We start from the raw sequence: 19,401 nt of genomic DNA, 5'->3' as shown, positions 1-19,401 counted from the left end.
TATTCTTTGCTGGGTAAAAAACTGGCTGGATGGCTGGGCCCAAGGAGTGGTGGTGAATGGAGTTAAATCCAGTTGGCGGTTGGTCACAAGTGGTGTTCCCCGGGGCCCAGTATTTGGGCCAGTTCTGTTTAATAGCTTTATCAATGATCTGGACAAGGGGATCAAGTGCACCCTCACTCAGTTTGCAGATGACACCAAGCTGGGTGGGAGTGTTGATCTGCTTGAGGGTAGGAAGGCGTTACAGAAGCATCTGGACAGTCTGGATTGATGGGCTGAGACCAACTGTATGAGGTTCAACAAGGCCAAGTGCCGGGTCCTGCACTTGGGTCACAACAACCCCATGCAACGCTACAGGCTTGGGGATGAGTGGCTGGAAAGCTGCCTGGCAGAGAAAGACCTGGGGTTGTTGGTCGACAGCCGGCTGAACATAAGCCAGCAGTGTGCCCAGGTGGCCAAAACGGCCAACAGCATCCTGGCCTGTAATAGAAATAGTGTGGCCAGCAGGACCAGGGAAGTGATCATCCCTTTGTACTCTGCACTGGTGAGGCCGCACCTCAAATACTGTGTTCAGTTTTGGGCCCCTCACTACAAGAAGGACATTGAGGTGCTGGAGCGTGTCCAGAGAAGGGCAACAAAGCTGAAGGGCCTGTCTTATGAGGAGTGGCTGAGGGAGCTGGGGTTGTTTAGTCTGGAGAAGAGGAGGCTGAGGGGAGACCTGATTGCCCTCTACAACTACCTGAAAGGAGGTTGTAGCGAGGTGGGGGTTGGTCTCTTCTCCCAAGTAACGCGCAATAGGACATAGGACGAGAGGAAATGGCTTCAAGTTGCGCCAGGGGAGGTTTAGATTGAGTATTAGGAAACATTTCTTCATTGAAAGGGTTGTCAAGCATTGGAACAGGCTTCTCAGGGAAGTAGTTGAGTCACCATCCCTGAAGGTATTTAAAAGGCATGTAGATCTATTGCTTAGGGACATGGTTTAGTGGCAGACTTGGCAGTATTAGGTAAACGGCTGGATTTTATGATCTTAAGGGTCTTTTCCAACCTAAATGATTCTATGATTCTGTGATTCTAAGTGAAAGGTCCAGCTTGCTTCACAGAATTAAAACGGTTGTACACCTCTTCTATTGAATCCTAACATCTTTCAAACCATTTCTGCTTCTGCTATGCTTGCTCTCCTGGATTTAATATCTATGGGTATTAAAAGTGTTATACCAATTGCAGCCCTCCTCCACTCTGTACTTATTTAGACGGATATCTGGTACTGTATAAATACCCTAACGAAGTGAAGACGTTACTTCTAATAAAAGAGCACCCAGTGGAACAGCTTAGTGCAACAGTTCCCAGGTGGGAAGACATGAGGGGAAGCAAATGTTTAATCTTTCAAAGGAGGTTCCTTGCAATAACACACTCATAAACACACAGAACTGGATTATGTGGAGAGAAGAGTTCCTGCTATTCCTCAGGGAAAGTGATAAGGATGCAGTTCAGATGGACATGTTAATGATAAATCAAGTATTATTTTTTTTATTATTAGTCAGGAAAAGATCAAAGGATTCTTTGGTTTAGATGAAGCCAACAAACAAATGGTATTACTCAGCTCTTCAATGAGATCCACAAATCCAATCCTAGCATCACTGAATTTTAAAATAATTTTTTAAAGCCACAAATGAAAAGGTGCTTACCAAAGTGTTTATGCAATGGGAATTCGGAACGCAGAGTCCAAGTCCACCATTTTGACATTCGTCAATATCTAAGCAGACCTAGCAATAAAACAAATCAACATGTAATAAAAACAGTGTCAATCTAAGATCCAAGTCTGAAGAAAAACCACTAAAGTTTAAGTCTAGAAGAGTCATAGCCTCTCCTGAAACTGGTCTCAGAATGGCACAGACATTACCATAGGCTAACTTTCCTGTGGATCTCCAGACACATATAAACCCTGAAGAGACACTGTGATACAGAAAATTCCAACCTTAGGATAGGCTTCTGATTCACCCACAACAGTTTATACAAGAACTATGTTCCCCTTGCACGGCGCTACAGGAACATGCAAACAATGATAGTAAAATAGGCCCTTTCTATTGTACTCTTCCTAGTTCAAAGCCAGTTTACAGAAATCAAGAGATCACCCTTTAAAACTATCAGAGATACATATGAAAATAACGACATTTTTTTGCGTCTCCATACCAGTCCCCAGTATTAGACTGTTAAGACCCCCATTAAAGCCAAGCAAACACAACTCAGATCTTCTAATTTAAAGACTCTGAGCTCTGGCTAACTGCACAAGGCAATTATGGAATGACTGAAGTATAAAAAAAATGCGATACTGACCCATTGATATAAACCAGTATCTTGCAATGGCAGTTGCTGCACGGATGCTGTCACTCACCTGCTTATTGCTCTTGGCATAGCTGAGTCCTATCCCTTGCACAGTTTGTCCTGTATATCCTGGGGGACAGGTCTCACATCGGAAACCCGGAGCAGTGTTCACACATCGCACTCCAGGGAAGCAAGGGTTGTAACGACACTGCAAAGAAAAAAATGAACCAAGCACATGTTCGTGCTTCAGTAACATCCAGACTCTGACTATGTGCACAGACCTCTCAGTCAAAGGCAATGCTACATGCAATGTCTCTATGTCTTCTCTTCAGAGCTAGCTTACAGAAGAAACAGTTTCTGCAGGTATTTCTGACCCCAGCAGGTCTTCAGCTATCTCTGTAATTTAAGAAATGTTTGAAATCTTCCATTATAGCCTGTAGTTGATGCCTTAAGCTCTGATCCCCAGTCCTTCCTTTTGCTGGGCAGGTTCAGCTTGCTCAGAGGCTGAGAGCACCCTCAAAGGGTCCAGACCACAATATCAGGAAAGTCGTGTGACTCCAACCCACCGAATGGTCCTGAACTTCTGTTTTGTACACACAGAAGAGGCAGCAGCATTTTCCTTCATTTATATGTGGCCAAATCGCATACCCAGAAGTAATGCAAACATGAGCCAGATGAGCAGGGATGTGTCAGTGGCACCCACACAGCTCTAGATCGGACCCACAGACAACCCTCAGCACTTCTCCCAGAACACCACATGCCCACAGCATCACCCTTGGCCTGAAGGCACCATTCACGTCATTGCCTCATGCGGTTTTACAGAACAGCTGTGACCCATTTCACTGGCCTTGTGGGTGCCAGTTTGGGAACCACATCCTGCATTGCTGCCTCTCCAACATCAACACTAGCCGCTAGGTAGTATTTGTAAGGGTACTGAAAACATCAACATGCCATCACGCTGCATACGGCTCAAAGACAACAATAAATAAGAAACATGAGAAAGACATATAAAAGAGTTTTTTAAATATGCTCTTTTTTCCCCCCTCTATTGCTAAAAGTATCACATCTGTAAGATGGAGAACAAGCCCACATATCCACCTACAACAAACATACAACTTGTAACCAAACACACATACAAGGGAGCAAGAAAAGGTATGTTTAATATCAATGCACGTTTGATGGAAAGATTTGTTAGAAGTAGGTCCACAACTAGCATAAGGAAAACGTAAAACCTAGGACAGACATTTTGTGCTCCTTGTTTACTGTGGATTTTTTATTGTAGGCAGCAGAGGGCACTCAAATTACACCTTAGACAGAGCAGAGCTCCAGTTCCCGAGATACAGGGCATCAGCATATGAACGTAATGTCTTCAAACTGGTAATGAATAACGGAGCATACTGCAGAGACACTAACAGCCTCAGAAGAGATGACGGCAGCTCTCAGTGAGGAAGCTTCTAGATATGTCTTTATCAGAATTTGTACATGAACTTCTTTTTAAATGCCAGTTATTAGGAAGTAAAGAAATAGTTTATTCAGTAGAAAGGTGCTCTCCCAGAAGAGATTCCTAAAGAACTTTCAAAAAAACCCAGAAGTTACTTTCCTTCTCAGTCTCAGCTAATTCGGGAAAACAAATAATATGACACATCCCCTCTTATTAGACAATGAAAAACTATTGCCATATATTATCTCTTTTTTTCCCCCCTGCGCGACCACAAGTGAAAATCCAGCTGGTGAACAAAACTGCACCAGACTAGGTGGCATTTTAGTAGCAGTGTCTACATAAAGACCTCATATAAGCAAGACTAGATCTCTATGACACTGTTTTGGGAAAATTTCCTCGCTGTTTCTCATGTGAGATCAGGTCTGCCATGTGGAGTGGTGGCAGGAACGTGAAGGCACGTCAAGCTACTATGGCAGAGCCTGACTGCTCACAGAAAACCATGTTAATGTCAGGCCATTACAGACCAGTCTCAGTTTGTTTTCCCACCACTGCTGTCATGGGTAGAGTTGCTCCAACCCTGAAAAGGACATGGAGGAGATTATTGCCATGCTCTGCCTCAGTCTGGGCATGGCTCTGGAGCTGGAAGCCATCCATACTGATGGGTTCCACCTAAGCTGGCTTGAGTCTTGCACCCTGGTTGTCTGTGGCATGAAACTTGCACCACAGCTGTCTCAGCTTCACCTCTTGCATTCACATTTCAGAGCTTCACCTTCATTTTTTGCACCTTCTGTTGCAGCAGACACAGTCCATGCCACGTAAGGCAAAACAAAAACACATTGCCTACAACTCAGGAAACTGCCACACTCAACCCACTTTCTCTCCTCAGTATTTTTCACAAACAGATATAAGTTGGGCACATTGCATCCTCTCTGCTGATGGCCTAGAGGACGGAATAAACCAAAAGCGCAGTCAAAGCACATCTGTTGCCTAGGAAGGAAAAAAAAGGAATTGCTTTTGCTGCTTTACATCATTAGGAAGGTACATTGGTAGTACTGTGTTATCCACAGGCACAGTCAATGACCTAATTCTCCTGCTTCCCTGGTCTACTGCATCCCAGTGCTTTTCCAAAAAAAATCACTAGAGAGTAATGGCAAAAATCATCACACAGAAAAATGCGGTGAAGCTGCAGGTGGTTTTGTTGTTTGTGTTCCGAGTAAGTGTCACATTCCAATTAACACAGGTTTTATTTAATCATTTAAGATATTGTAAATTTATTAACTCAGTCCTCAATACAAGCAAGCTCTGAATTTCTAACACATAGCACAAGAAAAAAAAAAATAGACTTAAGTCAACATTATCAGCTTTCAACACAAACATAAAGAAGCCAAAGGAACAATAACAATAAATGTTTATTTTCTTTCATAGACTTTTAAGGTAAGGCTGAAAACATGGATCCAGTTTGGGTTGAAGAGAAGACTTTGGTCTCCAAGGCTGGTTCAGGAGCACTACAATTTAAAGAAACAGAGCCTACATTGACAGGAAGAGCTTCTGCAGCCTGCAACAGAAGCTACTGCATCTTCTTGTGGAATAGAAACAACTACATCAAAAGTATGTTTTTAGTTGGTTTGGGGTTTTTTTCCAAACATTAAACTCCTTTAAGTGACTTCAACTCAGCAGGTTATTTCAAGTTTTCACACGTATAACCTCCACAAAGTTGCAGCAACAGCAAAATACGGAGGTAGAATCAAGTCAGAATGAATTAATACTCACTGTGCAAGCAGTCAGCAAATGCTGAAGACAGCAAGCATCAGCAACCCACTGATATGTATGAAACAGTTACTTTTTAGCTCCCCCCCCTCCTTTTTTTTTTTTTTAATTCAGTGAAAGTCACTATTTTACCTCATCAATATCTGAGCAGGTAACTCCATTTCCCGTGAACCCTTCAGGGCAGGGGCCGCACTGAAATCCCTCTGCTGTCTCCACACACCTGACTCCCCTGAAGCAGGAATTAACTTCACATTTGGGTTTACTGCGCCTAGGAAGCTGAGTTGGAAAATTCACAATTCCCAAACCTTTAATGCAGAAAGAACAACAGTTTCAGCGATTGAAAGAAACATCCATCACGGCTTTCAGCTGGCAAGCACTCTGAAGAGATCCCCAAGACGCTGCGCAGCAGGGGCTTCATGTTTCTGCACTGTGCTAAAACCAGCTGTGCTGTGGCTGAAGAGACTCCATGCTGGGAACGGCCCAGCAGCTTGCTGTGTCCCCAGACAGGGGAAATTAAGGCTGTTTTGTTAGATACACGTGCTTCTCCTGGCTACAGATGGGAGCCCTCCTGCTAGGTTGGTCCCAGCACAGATCTGCTGCTGGCCAGGGGAGGAAACTCTTAAAGCCAGTGACCTCAGATGGCTCAAGGGACTCAAGTGTGATGGTACAAGCCATTTCTCTGGCTAAATCGGCAACACTACCACTTCATAAGAAGAACAGTGCCATGGTTTTGCAAAAGTGTATCTGACAGTCTACAAATAAGAGGAATAAAGAAGCAGCAGCTGGCAGCCCATGAACATGCAGCAGGACATGCAAGTACACTGGCTTATGTGCACAGACCAGCCCTGGGGAAAAGCAAGATTTTCTGAGACTCTGGCAGGTGCTGAACCTTGGTACTGATACATGCAGGATTTAAAGACTTTTTCTTTGGCACTTACACATAAAGGTTAACCTGGCTGGAGCTCAACTTGAATTTTGATGAGGCTGACAGACTGGAAGAAGAAATGAACTAAAAGGCCTGATGAGTTTAAGGCCTTTTGCCCCACCCAGTGAGGGAGTATTTTGGTTTTTATACTGAGTGCACGTGTGTCCTGACTATCAGTTGTGTAGGAGGGCCATGCAGTGGCATTTGGGAAAGCATTTATCTCTTCCATTTAGCGAAAAGATGGAGACCACCTTTGGGGTCTTACCACTGTTAACTAGTGACTGCCTACTCAGAATCAGACAGCTTTCAGGTGGACTGCATAGGATCTTCCTCAGACTGACAATACCAGCTAGAATAGAACATGATTCCTCCCTTGTCCTACTACGATTGTTCATGAGATACCTGGCAGGCAATGTGTCCCTCCCCAGGAACATGTGGCACAGCTTTGTGGCAGAGTGAGAACTGACAGTCCAGGGTGAATGGTACTGCGTGGTTCGGTGGGGTTTTATCCCTCAATAGGTGTTTGTCAGGTCTATGGAAACTAAAAGCTTTTTCTCTAATGAAAATCTATTTTAAATCTAGAAATTTGGACACAGTATTTTTAAAAAAGTACTTCTTAGAAACCACATAAGCTGATGCAATCAATACTAGTTTTAAAACAACTGTACATCTCATCTGGTTGCCTTTTACAGGCAATAACAGGAATACTTACCACATGCTTGGCACTCAGCTATGGTATTTCTCAGAAAAGTTGTTTCTTTGACCTTGAGGATATAGAGAATAAACATTATTTGGATACAGGCAGCTCCAGTTTGCACCTGGCTGTCAGAAGAACCATTATCATTTTTCGCCAAGATGCCACTCAAACCACACAACATAGGTACTCTATCTCGAAATGAGATGCTCTCTGTACTCCATAAAATTGAGGACAGTGATATTTGTATTCCAGTTCAGCCTTCATTAACAGGACCTTTAAGAATGACATGCTTAACTAAAGGCATGCAACATCAGCAATTTCAGTTCTGACACCCACCAGATAGCGGAACAAATCTAATTTCAGTTGTGTACAATAGCCTACCTCTATCTATCAGTGGGCTAGGATGGCTACTCTAGTTCCTCTCCACTTAAGACACTAGATTTTCTGGATCTGAATAAGCAAGTCCCCTACACTCCCACATTCAGTGATCCTCCATAGTGAGCACAGGGCACCAGGATCCATATGGTTATTTTTTCTCTACTGTGTCATGCCTCTGAGGCAATGAACTCCACACAGGAGCTTATTGCTTATGCGAATTCTGTCCTGACTCTATCAAAAGTGGCAAGCTTGGGGTATTTCACACTGAAGCCTTTATACAGTACCTGTTGTCTGAGAAGGTCTTTCACATCTCCCAGTATTTGGTTCATCTGCATCATCTGACCCATCAGCTGCCTATTAAAATCACCTGCAAGGAAACAGCAATGAAAAGGAGTGCACAATACACATAACTCTTCTTCATTTACCATAATAATTTCTGAGATACAAGATGGAAACACTGTGAAGAGCCAAGGAGGACAGACATTACTGCTACTTAAGCCTTGTAGGAATCTTTAGAGCAAACACAGTATCCACTTCCAATTTTTAGAGTGATTTGCATGAACTCAAGGCTTTTCTGGAATGAATTCCACTGTATATCACAAAAACAGGCAAAGCATAAAATGTCCCCATAGAAAGAAAAGCAGTCTGTGATTTTTCTAACATTACTAGAGAGCCTTGACACTGAAATAAGACCTAACACTGGCAACTAATGCCACTAGTGTTACCGGTTCCCCTCAGGCCTGAAGCCAGCAATCGTAAGTGAAACCTTAGGATTTCAGGACTGTGTTTTTGTGATAACCTGTTTGGGGCAGCAGGGCAAGGCAGAGGCATGAAGTATCTGTGCACACAATGGGAAGTCACCCTCCGTAAGTGTATTCCATATTACCACAAACAATTCCTACTCACTTTTCAAAGCGAAGTTACCCAGCATTCTGAGCAAGGTCACTGCGCAGCTCTGACCATGCATCAAGAGTGCCTGCTCTGATTAAAACAGCACTTTTAATACCTGTGACAGACATTTGGCTTTTCTTCCAAAAGGCAGCTCATCACACTGTACATGTTTCATGGCTGCGTTTGCTTCTGGGGGGTGCAGTTTGTATGGACTCACAAAATATCTACTCAACACGCCACGAATTCACACCAAAGCCAGTTCAAAGTACAAATTAAAGACCTCTAAGACAAGACCAAAAGTTACATCTGTAAGGAGCCATAGGGAAGAACCAGAACCAACCCAAGATCTTCCCATGAGATTCTTATCTGTTAAATGAAACATTAATTTTGACACAGTGACAGAGGAGAAGCAGAGAGCACGTTTAACACAGTAGCTTACAGCAGTTTCTGTTTGTAGCTCACTTCTGAGTTTGTAGCTCTCCAGCAGCTATTTGTTTACTTCTTGAAGACTGTATGTCAAAACAAATTTCACAAATAGATGCTCTTTTGCATTCTAACCAGGCAGGATATTTTGATGTTATGCCCAATGGCTTCAAGGAGGTTTATTCACATGTTACTTCTGTCAGTATTGAAAGCTTATACGAAAAATGCTTTTCTTAGTGTTTACCTTATTGTTTTGTACTTCAAAGCATATCTAACTGTTTCCAACCATTCTAGTGGGAATCATCTAACTCCTCATATACTACATTCTCATCATTTCAGATTTTCTTATCAACACACTGAACAAGTTTAAAAAGATTCAGGAATCACCTGTTCCAGAACCCGCCTCTGTTCTAGTCCCAATCTTGCCTTATTTTTATTTGGGAGGAAGGCAGCAGGACTTCATATCATGGGTATTTCAGAATGCCATAATGGAACTTGGGACGCAGGCAGTCAGGACAGATGCTGGGGTCTGTTCTTGTTTTGACTGTTTTTTTTTTAAATAAAGAATGGTTTAGGTATTATTGATTGAGATCTACAACAAATGCTCAACGTTTCAGATGCTGTTTGTTGGCTAGCACCTAAATCAAAACCAGACCTATTCTGTACACTTAAGCTTTGCAGACTGCTAAACTTTAAGGGGGACTAAACAGGTTATACTGCCATGAACTACATGTCCTGTCTGCAAATTTAGACCGCAGAGCAGAAATAGATGACTTCCCATAGCCATTTTTTTTTTCTCTTCCGTTTAAAGCCAAGTCCTACTGTAGACCCCACCTGCAGCTGAATGACCAGTGATCAGGGGTAAGAACTCAGAGAGGTCCTTCAGGGAGCTGTTGGTCCACAGTATGTTGTGGGGTGGCTTTTCCCAGGAGGGAGCAAGGTAAGCAGAAGGTATATCCTGAAATTATTCTGTTATTTGGTCCTACCACATAGTCTCTCTTATCCATACCCAGCCTACTGAGGCAACTCCCCAGCTCAGCCAGTCCCTAGCTCTATAATCTGAGTTCGTAACAACCTGAGTAACAGAATAGCTTTCACAGCAATAATTAAATTTAGAGACAGATCTGAAGAATTACTGTCCAACAGGGAACTGAAGTCCCTCAACATGCTTATTCTCTGTAAGCCTGAGGTCATGTCAGGGTCTACCCTGTCCTTCTCTTCCCAGGACCTTGCAATACAGAATCATAGAATGGTTTGGATTGGAAGAGACCTTTAAAGATCACCTAGTCCAACCCCCTTGCCATGGCAGGGACATCTTTCTCTAGGTCAGGTTGCCCAAAGACCCATCCAACCTGACTTTGAACACTTCCAATGATGGAGCATCTGCAACTTCTCTGGGCAACCTGTTCCAGTACACAGCCTTGGATTTAGAGCAAGTGACCAGCTTCATTGCACAGCTAACTGGCCCAGGCAGGGCAAACGCACAAACACTAGCTCATGTAATTGCAGGCCACCGTGAAATGCCTCATAGATACTCCTTCTAGCTCTCCTGGCAGCACTATTGGCTCAAGCACACCAGTTGCCCCCATCCGGCAAAGTCAGAGTCCTGAAGTGTCATTCAAATACTTTGTGGTTACTTGGCCAGAGATCCAGCCATGATTAAAGTATGGATGATGGCTGACAAGAGAACAGTTTCCTATCAGCCTATAATCCTCCACCTAAGAAGGTGGATATACAAGTTGCACATGGAATTAGGAAGAGGCAGGTTCAAAGTAAACAGAAGGAGATATCATTCAAAACTGACTGCACAGATTCATGGAAGGAAACATACACTGAGTACAAAACAAAGACTGCACCTCTGAGTTGAGAGCTCTGTATACCATGAGCTGCTGGAAAATAGGAAAGCAGTCAAGGAAAATCACACTATAACTCCACTGTCGTATTCTCTTGCCCTTGGGTCTTTATCGGCGTACTGTCTCTAACAGTAGTTAGAGTAAAAGAACCTTTTGTCTGGTGTAACACAGTTTGGGGTTTTTTTGGTTTTTGTTGTTGTTGTTTTTTACTCTATGTCAGGTTCAACAGTTCTTTATGAACTACATGGGCTCCAGAGATCCCTTCTGACCCGAGTGATTTTGTGATGATGATTACATGCAGCATACTAATCTCATCTACCAAACCCAGTGCATCTTGCACTGCATTTTCCTAGCCACATGGGAAAATCCAAATACACATGTTCAACCTCTGTCTGACCATCATACTCTCATCTACACTGCCTAGGTGTCTCAGCCTCGCAGACTGAACACAGAGGGAACGCTGTTCCCACAGCAGTGAGCAATGACCAGGCACACAAAGCCATGTACAGTTAATTCAGCTCTCCCAGGGATCTTCCAATTAATATGAAAACACATGATTTTACCAAGATACATAGGCCTCACACCCCTATACAGCTGAGCATTTGCATTCCACCTTTTTCTGGCTGAAGGCAAAATTGTGGTTATCTGATATATTGCGCCTGTAAAAGGGCATTATCAAGCACATACAAAGTGCAAGGCAGCTGAGTTAATATTGCTGTTGGAACATCTGCATATTTTCCTCTAGTGGATTTGACTATTAAGACTTTGAATATATTCATGTGACTTGTTTTATTTTTATTATTAATATGATACTAATTCTACTTGAAGGTTATAAGCAATTGAATTTGAGAGTCTCAGCCAGGCGGAGGCAGCCAGGGACAGACAGTATCTCTCTGTATTTCTACCATTTGTATTATTGATTAATGAGCAAAACGTTAGAAATGAGAAAGCTGCAAGTCTGCACTCTGGAAACCTTGCTCACAGACCTGTGAGTTTTTCCAGGAGGAAACACTGAATTACACTTCCCTTCTGTGCACAGATGCCTGTCGATTTAAGGAAAAAGAGAGACCTTTGATGATAAAACTGTATTTTTTGCCTAGGTGTATGTATGTTAAGGAGCAAGAACACAGAAGCATGTGCAATATACAGCTAAACGGCAGAACAGATTCTGTTGTCACTGCACACCACTGATGCCTACATTCATGTAATGTACCCAGGACGCTCTCATATAAAATGTATTTATCTTGTCTCTGTTCTAATCAAAAGTAGCAATGCTGCAGGGTTGGGTTTGGCAGGGAGGACAGGAAAGGGTGTGAGAGAGAACTTCTCATGATCCTATCTCAAACCTTGAACTCACCTTTTTTCCCCAATGCTGCTTGCATTACTAATATGCATTATTAATATTAGTATGTCACCCTGTGAACCCATTCTTTCCCCTCACACCTGCAGCAGAAAGGCAGATCAACAGAGACTAGGAAGGGGTACAGATGGGGCAGTCTAGCCCAGGTTTGCTGTGTTGAGAGGTTAGAGAGCCACCTTCCCCCATCACAAGGGATGGCACCCAGTCCCTGAGGAGCTGGAGGAATCCCAGTAGCCTCAGCTCCTTCCTTTGCTCCCTGTTCCCAGCTCAGTCTCCACAATGCTCAGCACAGGTAGAAAAGGAATTGGTTTTGGAGCAGATTTCCAGCCTATCAGGTAACAAAAGCCTAGGCAGGACTAACGGCTGCCTTGCAATGGCTTTTCCCATGCGGTCCCATAGGCTCTGCAGCTGTAGCACCAACACCCTCTGCAGTCTCCTGTGTTCTTCTTCACACCTTGTTCCTCCACTCTCCAGGACACTTCAGTGGTCAACAAAAGATGAATACTGGCCATGTGGATAAGTACATTGATAGGTCTTGCTACTCCATCCATCCACCTATTTTCATAAGGCCTGCAGCAGTGTACCACATTTAGGACTACTTACTGTCTGCAGTGTGAATACTTAAAATACTAAGCTGACACAACCAGATCAAGATCACAAAAGTTCATCTTCCATTAGGCTAAAAACCCTCTTTTATTCATTACAGGCACCTTCACTAGGACAACAACTCATTGCTTTAGCACCAGCAGCAGTGACTGTTTTCTCTACAAACTGAGCTATTTCTAAAACTTTTACAGGAAATTATCATGGCTGTAATTCAGTCAAAGAATTGTTATTACTTGTCTATAGAGCATCTCCATATTTTTAATATTCATCACATTAGCTTCTTTACACTGGTATGCTACGGAAAAATTTTAACTCCTGGTTGCAGGTCTTACCAGTGTACTGAGGAACAGGTTCAATTTGTTGAAGAAAACAATCCTGCAGGTTCCCCACTTGGGCAAGTGTTCCTCCAGTTACCAGCTTCAGCTCATCTAGCGTATCCTGGACCCACAAGAAAAATAGAGCTCAATTGTGGTACAACAACGGAAAAAAAGTGAAATAACAGACAAAGTAAATGAATGTTTTAGAGAGGTTGTCCATTTCCTAAGTATGCAGGGCTCCTACACCATCCCCTTCAGGACCACCCATCACCATCTGAACTGTAATAAAATCCTTAATCTTTGTCTTGCAGATTTTCACATAGCTGTGGTTTTATTTTGAACTTTTTTTTTTTACTATTCCAATTCATATGATCTCACATACCAGGAAGTTCACATATTTTTATATCTGCAGCAGCATATAAGAACGATTTTTTTGTTGTTGAACTGAATCCAAAGCAGTCTCCCTGCCTCTCCTCAAACAGGTTTACATTCACGTCAGGAATGTGGGCACCTTAGTGATTCTCCATATAAACAAGCTCATTTTCGAGCCTGCAATGAAACAAGAGCAAGGGGGCAGAATGCCTTTGCACCTTCTAATGCATATTTTGCATTAATGATGATGGAAGATGCTTGTGGAAGAAACTGTTTACCTCAGACTGCTGATATGCAGATGAGAGGATGCTATGTCAACCACTGGTTGGCAGACAGGAAGAAAAGCTATTGTAGTCAAACAGATGGGGGTTTTAGACTCTCACACCATGTGAGTCACCCCTTCTTTTTTCTTTTTAGTCCATGTGGCTTATCATGAAGAGGAAAGCCACAACACAGCCAAGAGTTGCTCATACTGAACAGTTGCAAGAAGCTGACGAAGAGCTGCCTTTACTGTGTCAGTTAAGACCTTGCAAAAAGTCCGGTCCCCAAGAAACACCTAGACTGAAGTGAAGGAGGCAGTAATTCTTTATAATTTTTTAATAAGCTAAAAATTGTGTTTAAAACAAATAGCACAACTATTACTGGGTTCAACGAAGCTAAGATTTCACATATTCCATAGGGAACTTATATTTACATTTATTTCAGAAATTAATACTCAAGTATTACTGAAGCACCATTGTACAAAGCTTGGCTGCAGCTGCGAGGGCTGAGTTCTGGGTTCAGTGATCCAGAGGATCCCTGGTGATCCCTCTAAGTGTCAAGCCTTCTCCCAGTTTTCCTGCTCACCTGTGGCTTCTCCTGGAAAGTGCGCAACTCCACCGCTGCAGACAGTGGTGAAAATGCTTTTGGCAGGTCCTGAATGGCACCTACTTGCAGGCAGTCCAGATACAACTCTATTCTGCTTGATCCCTGCTGCAGGCCACTCAGCCACAAGATGATAGAATGGGGTTTCCCATCAGCCAGCTGGATGTTGCTAAAGATCACTGAATTCAGCCTCCCATCGTTCTTCAGATAGCGCAGCACCACTAGCACAAAATACACAGAAGGACTGTCAGAGGGTAGCAGATAACCCAAGCGTGATCAAGAAAGATCCTGTGGAAATCTGCAAATGCTCTGGTAGTTTTCCACATGGCAGCTTTTGTAAATGCATTCCATATGTAGATATAAATGGTTAAAATAAATGGGACATTGACTCTCAGAGCAGGATTACCAGGACTCATGCATGAGGACAAGAGGAAACAGTCTCAAGTTGCGCCAGGGGAGGTTCAGGCTGGATATTAGGAAGAACTTCTTCACTGTAAGAGTCGTCAGGCATTGGAACTGGCTCCCCAGGGAGGTGGTGGACTCACCATCCCTGGAGGTGTTCAAAAAAACGTTTAGATGTGGCGCTTCAAGACATGGTTTAGTGGGCATGATGGCATCGGGTATACGGTTGGACTTGATGATCTTTGAGGTCTCTTCCAACCATAATGATTCTATGATTCTATGACTCCCCATTTGTAAAGGGCATTGATGCCTGCACAGTGCTTTCCACTGCTTTGTCCAGGCCTTTCTAACTGGCTTAACCAATATCACCTTACAGGGCAGAACGTGCTAAAATACAAGTGGTAAAGGTAAAGGGTGCCTGCAGTCAGCACTTTGGTAAGTACATATCTGATAGACCTAGAAATACTCTGTAGCAGAAATGTACAACTAGAAAAATAAGTTTCAGTGATGCATATTGCATTCAGTGAAGCCATCCAACAGTGTATCCAAATGCATCATTAAAGAAACCAAAGGAAGCATGATTCCAAGCTAATAACCTGTATTTCTCTTTAACAAAATATAATGCAGAAAAGACATATTCCACCCCTACAGATGACTAAGCCCCCTCTCAACTCCTTTTTAAGGCATTAGTGAATGACCTACTTGATAATTCACACACAAAAAATATCATTTTATGAAGTAAAAAGCACCATCAAAAAACCCAACAGCAGAAAACCAAAAACTCTTACACACTGCGTAATATTGAAAAAATGTCTCGTTCCTAAGGAAACTGGATCAGTAAGCTAGGATCTGCAAGCTAAATCTCTTAGACCAGCTAGCTAGTTCTCTCCACAAAATTTCTCCCTGGCTCTCCGAATGCATATTTGCAGAAGCAACAATCTGAGTGCATCTAAAGAGTGTATAACTACTCTACAGTATCAGACAAGACCTTGTTTCAAAGATGCCAGTGATCACCAGCCTGCATGTCCCTTATTTCCTCATGATGACGGTTATGTGCATTGAGGAGTCAAACTGCACAGACACTGGGCACCTAAACGGTTAAGCATTGGATCTTGTAAAACATCTGTTTGAAGTTCCCAGAGGGCTGCTACTGTTGCATCAAGTGAGAGCTCACAAATACCCTGACCTTCAAGAAACACCTACAGTAACATGAGGTCAACTAAAAATTGTGGACATAGTGGAGGGAAAATCTCTTATTAGCTTCAGAGCTAGTAAGACCTACTGAACTCACCTCATTTCTATTCATTTAATAAATTATCTTCCCATTACTAATGTACCCTCTTTGATGCTGTGATACCTCTGTTTGCTGGTGACCTTCTGAGTTACTGAGTACATGTTCCCTACTATTTTTCTTAATTGTTCAGTCTAATGATTAAAAAAATCCAGATTTATACCACCATGAATGGGGCAGGGTGTGCCTCCGTCTTTAAAGTCTACACTAGTGCTCAAGTCTCAGCAGCTGTGATCAATATCAGGAATGTTTTCCCTGCTGTCTATCTCAAAACACTGCCAGAGCTGAGATTTCTGCAAAGGTGCATGAGGTCACCAGCAACTTGCTAAAAGGTTGCATTTCTTGGCAAACTCAAACATCTGGCAAGACAGAGTACATTGCAGGCGTTTTACTTATGTGAACATTATGCATGCTTGGTCATATGAAAGCAAGTTCTTTGGATCTGGGCCCTGCATTCAGAGTGACCAAACACAGCAGTAAGATCAAGAAAGAAGGAGGAGATGGTGGCATGGCCCAGAACGGACTCTGCCAGAATAGCTTCAGGACAAGGAGCAGTCTGGCTTGGAAGAAGGATCAAGTATTTCTTCCTCAGCCAAAGCCAAATATCCATCTGGTAAACTAGAGTAAGCTTTTGAAGGGATATTTTGCTGGACCACAGCCTCCACCTCCGTAAGATTTAACTCAACCAAGTCCCTGCGTTACGTTTTTGCTGCTAGGATATTCTACACTGACATTCATGAGAGTAAGTGGCTCACCTCTACTGTTTAAGAAACAGACTTTCAATGAAACTACTAATCCTGCCATTAATTAGGCAATTATTATGTTACATCACTTTCATGCACTTACTGCTGTTTGTTCCATAAAGGAATCATCCAAAAAGGGCAAGAAACTCACGGATGCTATTTGCTCCTGAAAGGCACATTTGTCTAACCAAAAGAAGTTGAGCAGTTGCCCAGTAATTCAGATCTGTGCTTTAAAAAAAATGTAGGTGTTATGAACTTTTTACTGTCAAGTATACCACAACAAATCCAGAACATTAGCAAACCATTCCAAACACAGCTCTGAAATGTGGCACTTTCAAGGATAACTAAGGCCTGCTTTGGGCTACTTAGATCAGATTTGGATGCATAAGTGGAAATACCATGCAGAGGGAGTACTATGCACATATGCATCCTTCCAAAACCATAGATATTTAGACTCTGCATTTTGCTAAGACGCCAACCTTGGCTGACCACTTAAGTGATGATCTCCAGTCTAGAGAGGATCACAAACAGCCCCCACAATCCATACTTTCAGCTCATGTGACAGTCTCCTGGATGCAGTTTAACTTACTGTATGAAGCAGCCATTAGGGACACTTGACACTTCCAGGGAAATCTCACGTGAATATACTGCCTACTACCTGCATGCCGCCCTATGTCTTAAATGAGATGCACTAAAGTAATAAGGAGGCAAAGAGACGTCCATGGAACAGCCTTGCTGTGAAAAGCCTCCCTCTTTTTGATCAGTCCTTTACAACAGGTAGGTTCCAGATGTCCCTCATCTACTCAATGCTGGTCACTGACAAAACAAGTTTCTTCATGCTATCTATGTGCCACTGTCCTGTCACAGACACGTCTCAAATTCAACGCTAACATACTGAGGACAAAACCAAAAGAAGCCATATAACCTTCCACCAGAAAGCCTCAAGTCTGTTACTTAAAGCGTATCAGTAACCATCAGGTACACAGGTGTTACTGAAAATCAAAAGAAGAGTTTGGTATGTTCCAAATTGTTTGTATGTAAACATATTTGTGTGTCTATATATGCATTCCTACATATATGTATAACATTTACACACATAATTGTCTGTGTGTGAGAGGGAGAATGTGTGATCTATCATTTATTTAGCAATTAGGTAAGTCAGTATTAGGAATTGTATGACACTTACTAATGAGGCTGTGTGATCACATCTTACCCACCCCCAACACACACATAGCACAACAGTTCTTATTCCCTCATCTCAGAAGGATTTTGGCAGACCTGATAAAACTAGCAATGTTTTATCTAGCTCACTCCTCTACATTTCCCAAGCAAAAGGTGTGCTTTTCTTCATCATACAGAACAATCTTCCTATGTATAAACTGAAATTTCTCAGTAGAGTTTCTCAGTATATTGGACTCAGCTGCCTGATTACAACATTTGCAGCAGCAAATTATCATAGCAGTGGTGAAGTCAGTGGAGCAACAATAATTTACATCATTCAACAGTTTTTCGCTGAACCTTAAAATTGCAGTATATCCTAGATCTGGTCTACAGAGCGATGAAAGCTCTCCATTTCTAAGAGTCTGCTGAACTTCCTACTCTTGACTCCTGATTAACTAACTTCAATAAACAGACAACAAACACTTTAATTCATGCAAAAGATTCTGCAAGTGCTAGGAATGTTTGTCTTGCGTAGTCACATCTAACCTCCAGGGTCAGCAGAACAAGAACCTGCCTTTCATATGCTTGAGGCAGCATGTGCATGTGTCCCTCACATTCCTGAGTAATAAGAACCAGTGATTGTCTCAAGGGGAAAGAGAAAAAAAGGGAAAAAAAACCCAAACAAACAAAAAACCCCCAAATTGACTCCTTTCTCCATACTCCATTGTTTTCCTCCTTTCTCAGCATTGCTCAGATCAAGCACGGAGATATCAGCTGACTGTCAGGTCACCTTCCCCTGGCTAGGAGAGAGCAGCATCCAGCAAGAGGAAGGAAAGAAAAGGGGAGTAAGAGGGGATGAGAGGGGATGTAACCAACACTTTTGGAGGGGAGGGGGGCGGGAGGCCTAAGAGGTGACAGCATGCAAAAGGAATGACTCAAGCACAAAGGTTAATCACACAGTTTTCAACATCCATCTGTGACACAACAATAACTACGGAACCAACATGTTTTCCCCTACATACTCCAAACAACTCACCTTTATTCATTCTTCCCATCACTGTAAATTCAAAATACTTGCTGTTGTCAGCTGATGAATACAGACCAAATATGGTGGCTGTGCTCTTCGGCTGCAGTTTGAATGTTGAGAGCAAGTACACTTCATTCAGCGTAGGATCACCAAGTGCTTGTTCCAAGAAGTTCGTTACCACTCTCTTGTTGGAATACGGAAGAAGATCAAAAACTGAAAGATAAGGAAGTTTCAACAGCAATTTAAATATAATAATGACCAAAGAAGAATGTAGTCTGAAGCCACCCACTGGAGACTGTACACTCTTCACTGTTTCCATATGGATACTTTAAAGTGAACCTAAGTTGTCCTACCTAAAAGAAATAATATGAAAACAAAAATTAATAATATGAAGATCATCTTTAAAGATCATCTAGTCCAACCCCCCAGCATTGTGAGTGACATCTTAAGCAACCTGATCTAGCGAAAGATGTCCCTGCCTACGGCAGAGGGTTTGGACTAGATGATCTTTAAAGGTCCCTTCCAACCAAAACTATTCTATGATTCTATCAAAATATCGTACAG

General features: G+C 42.5%; 1 protein-coding gene across 1 annotated transcript in view; it reads right to left on the bottom strand.

The window, feature by feature from the left end:
- Positions 1–19,050, bottom strand: part of THBS4 (thrombospondin 4) — a gene marked incomplete at both ends in the record, with an annotated part of 33,523 nt that extends 14,473 nt beyond the window's left edge. Inside the window, 8 exons of the mRNA XM_009701543.1 lie at positions 1,683–1,760; positions 2,390–2,527; positions 5,660–5,832; positions 7,165–7,216; positions 7,812–7,894; positions 12,993–13,098; positions 14,196–14,434; positions 18,847–19,050. Of these exons, the coding sequence (XP_009699845.1) occupies positions 1,683–1,760; positions 2,390–2,527; positions 5,660–5,832; positions 7,165–7,216; positions 7,812–7,894; positions 12,993–13,098; positions 14,196–14,434; positions 18,847–19,050 (1,073 nt within the window). The remainder of the gene's footprint in view (positions 1–1,682; positions 1,761–2,389; positions 2,528–5,659; positions 5,833–7,164; positions 7,217–7,811; positions 7,895–12,992; positions 13,099–14,195; positions 14,435–18,846) is intronic.
- Between the last annotated feature and the right edge of the window lie 351 nt (positions 19,051–19,401).

This window comes from Cariama cristata, unplaced genomic scaffold (genome assembly GCF_000690535.1).
Source record: "Cariama cristata isolate BGI_N322 unplaced genomic scaffold, ASM69053v1 scaffold5316, whole genome shotgun sequence".
Classification (NCBI taxonomy): Eukaryota; Metazoa; Chordata; class Aves; order Cariamiformes; family Cariamidae; genus Cariama; species Cariama cristata.
This window is presented reverse-complemented; position numbering and strand designations above follow the sequence as displayed.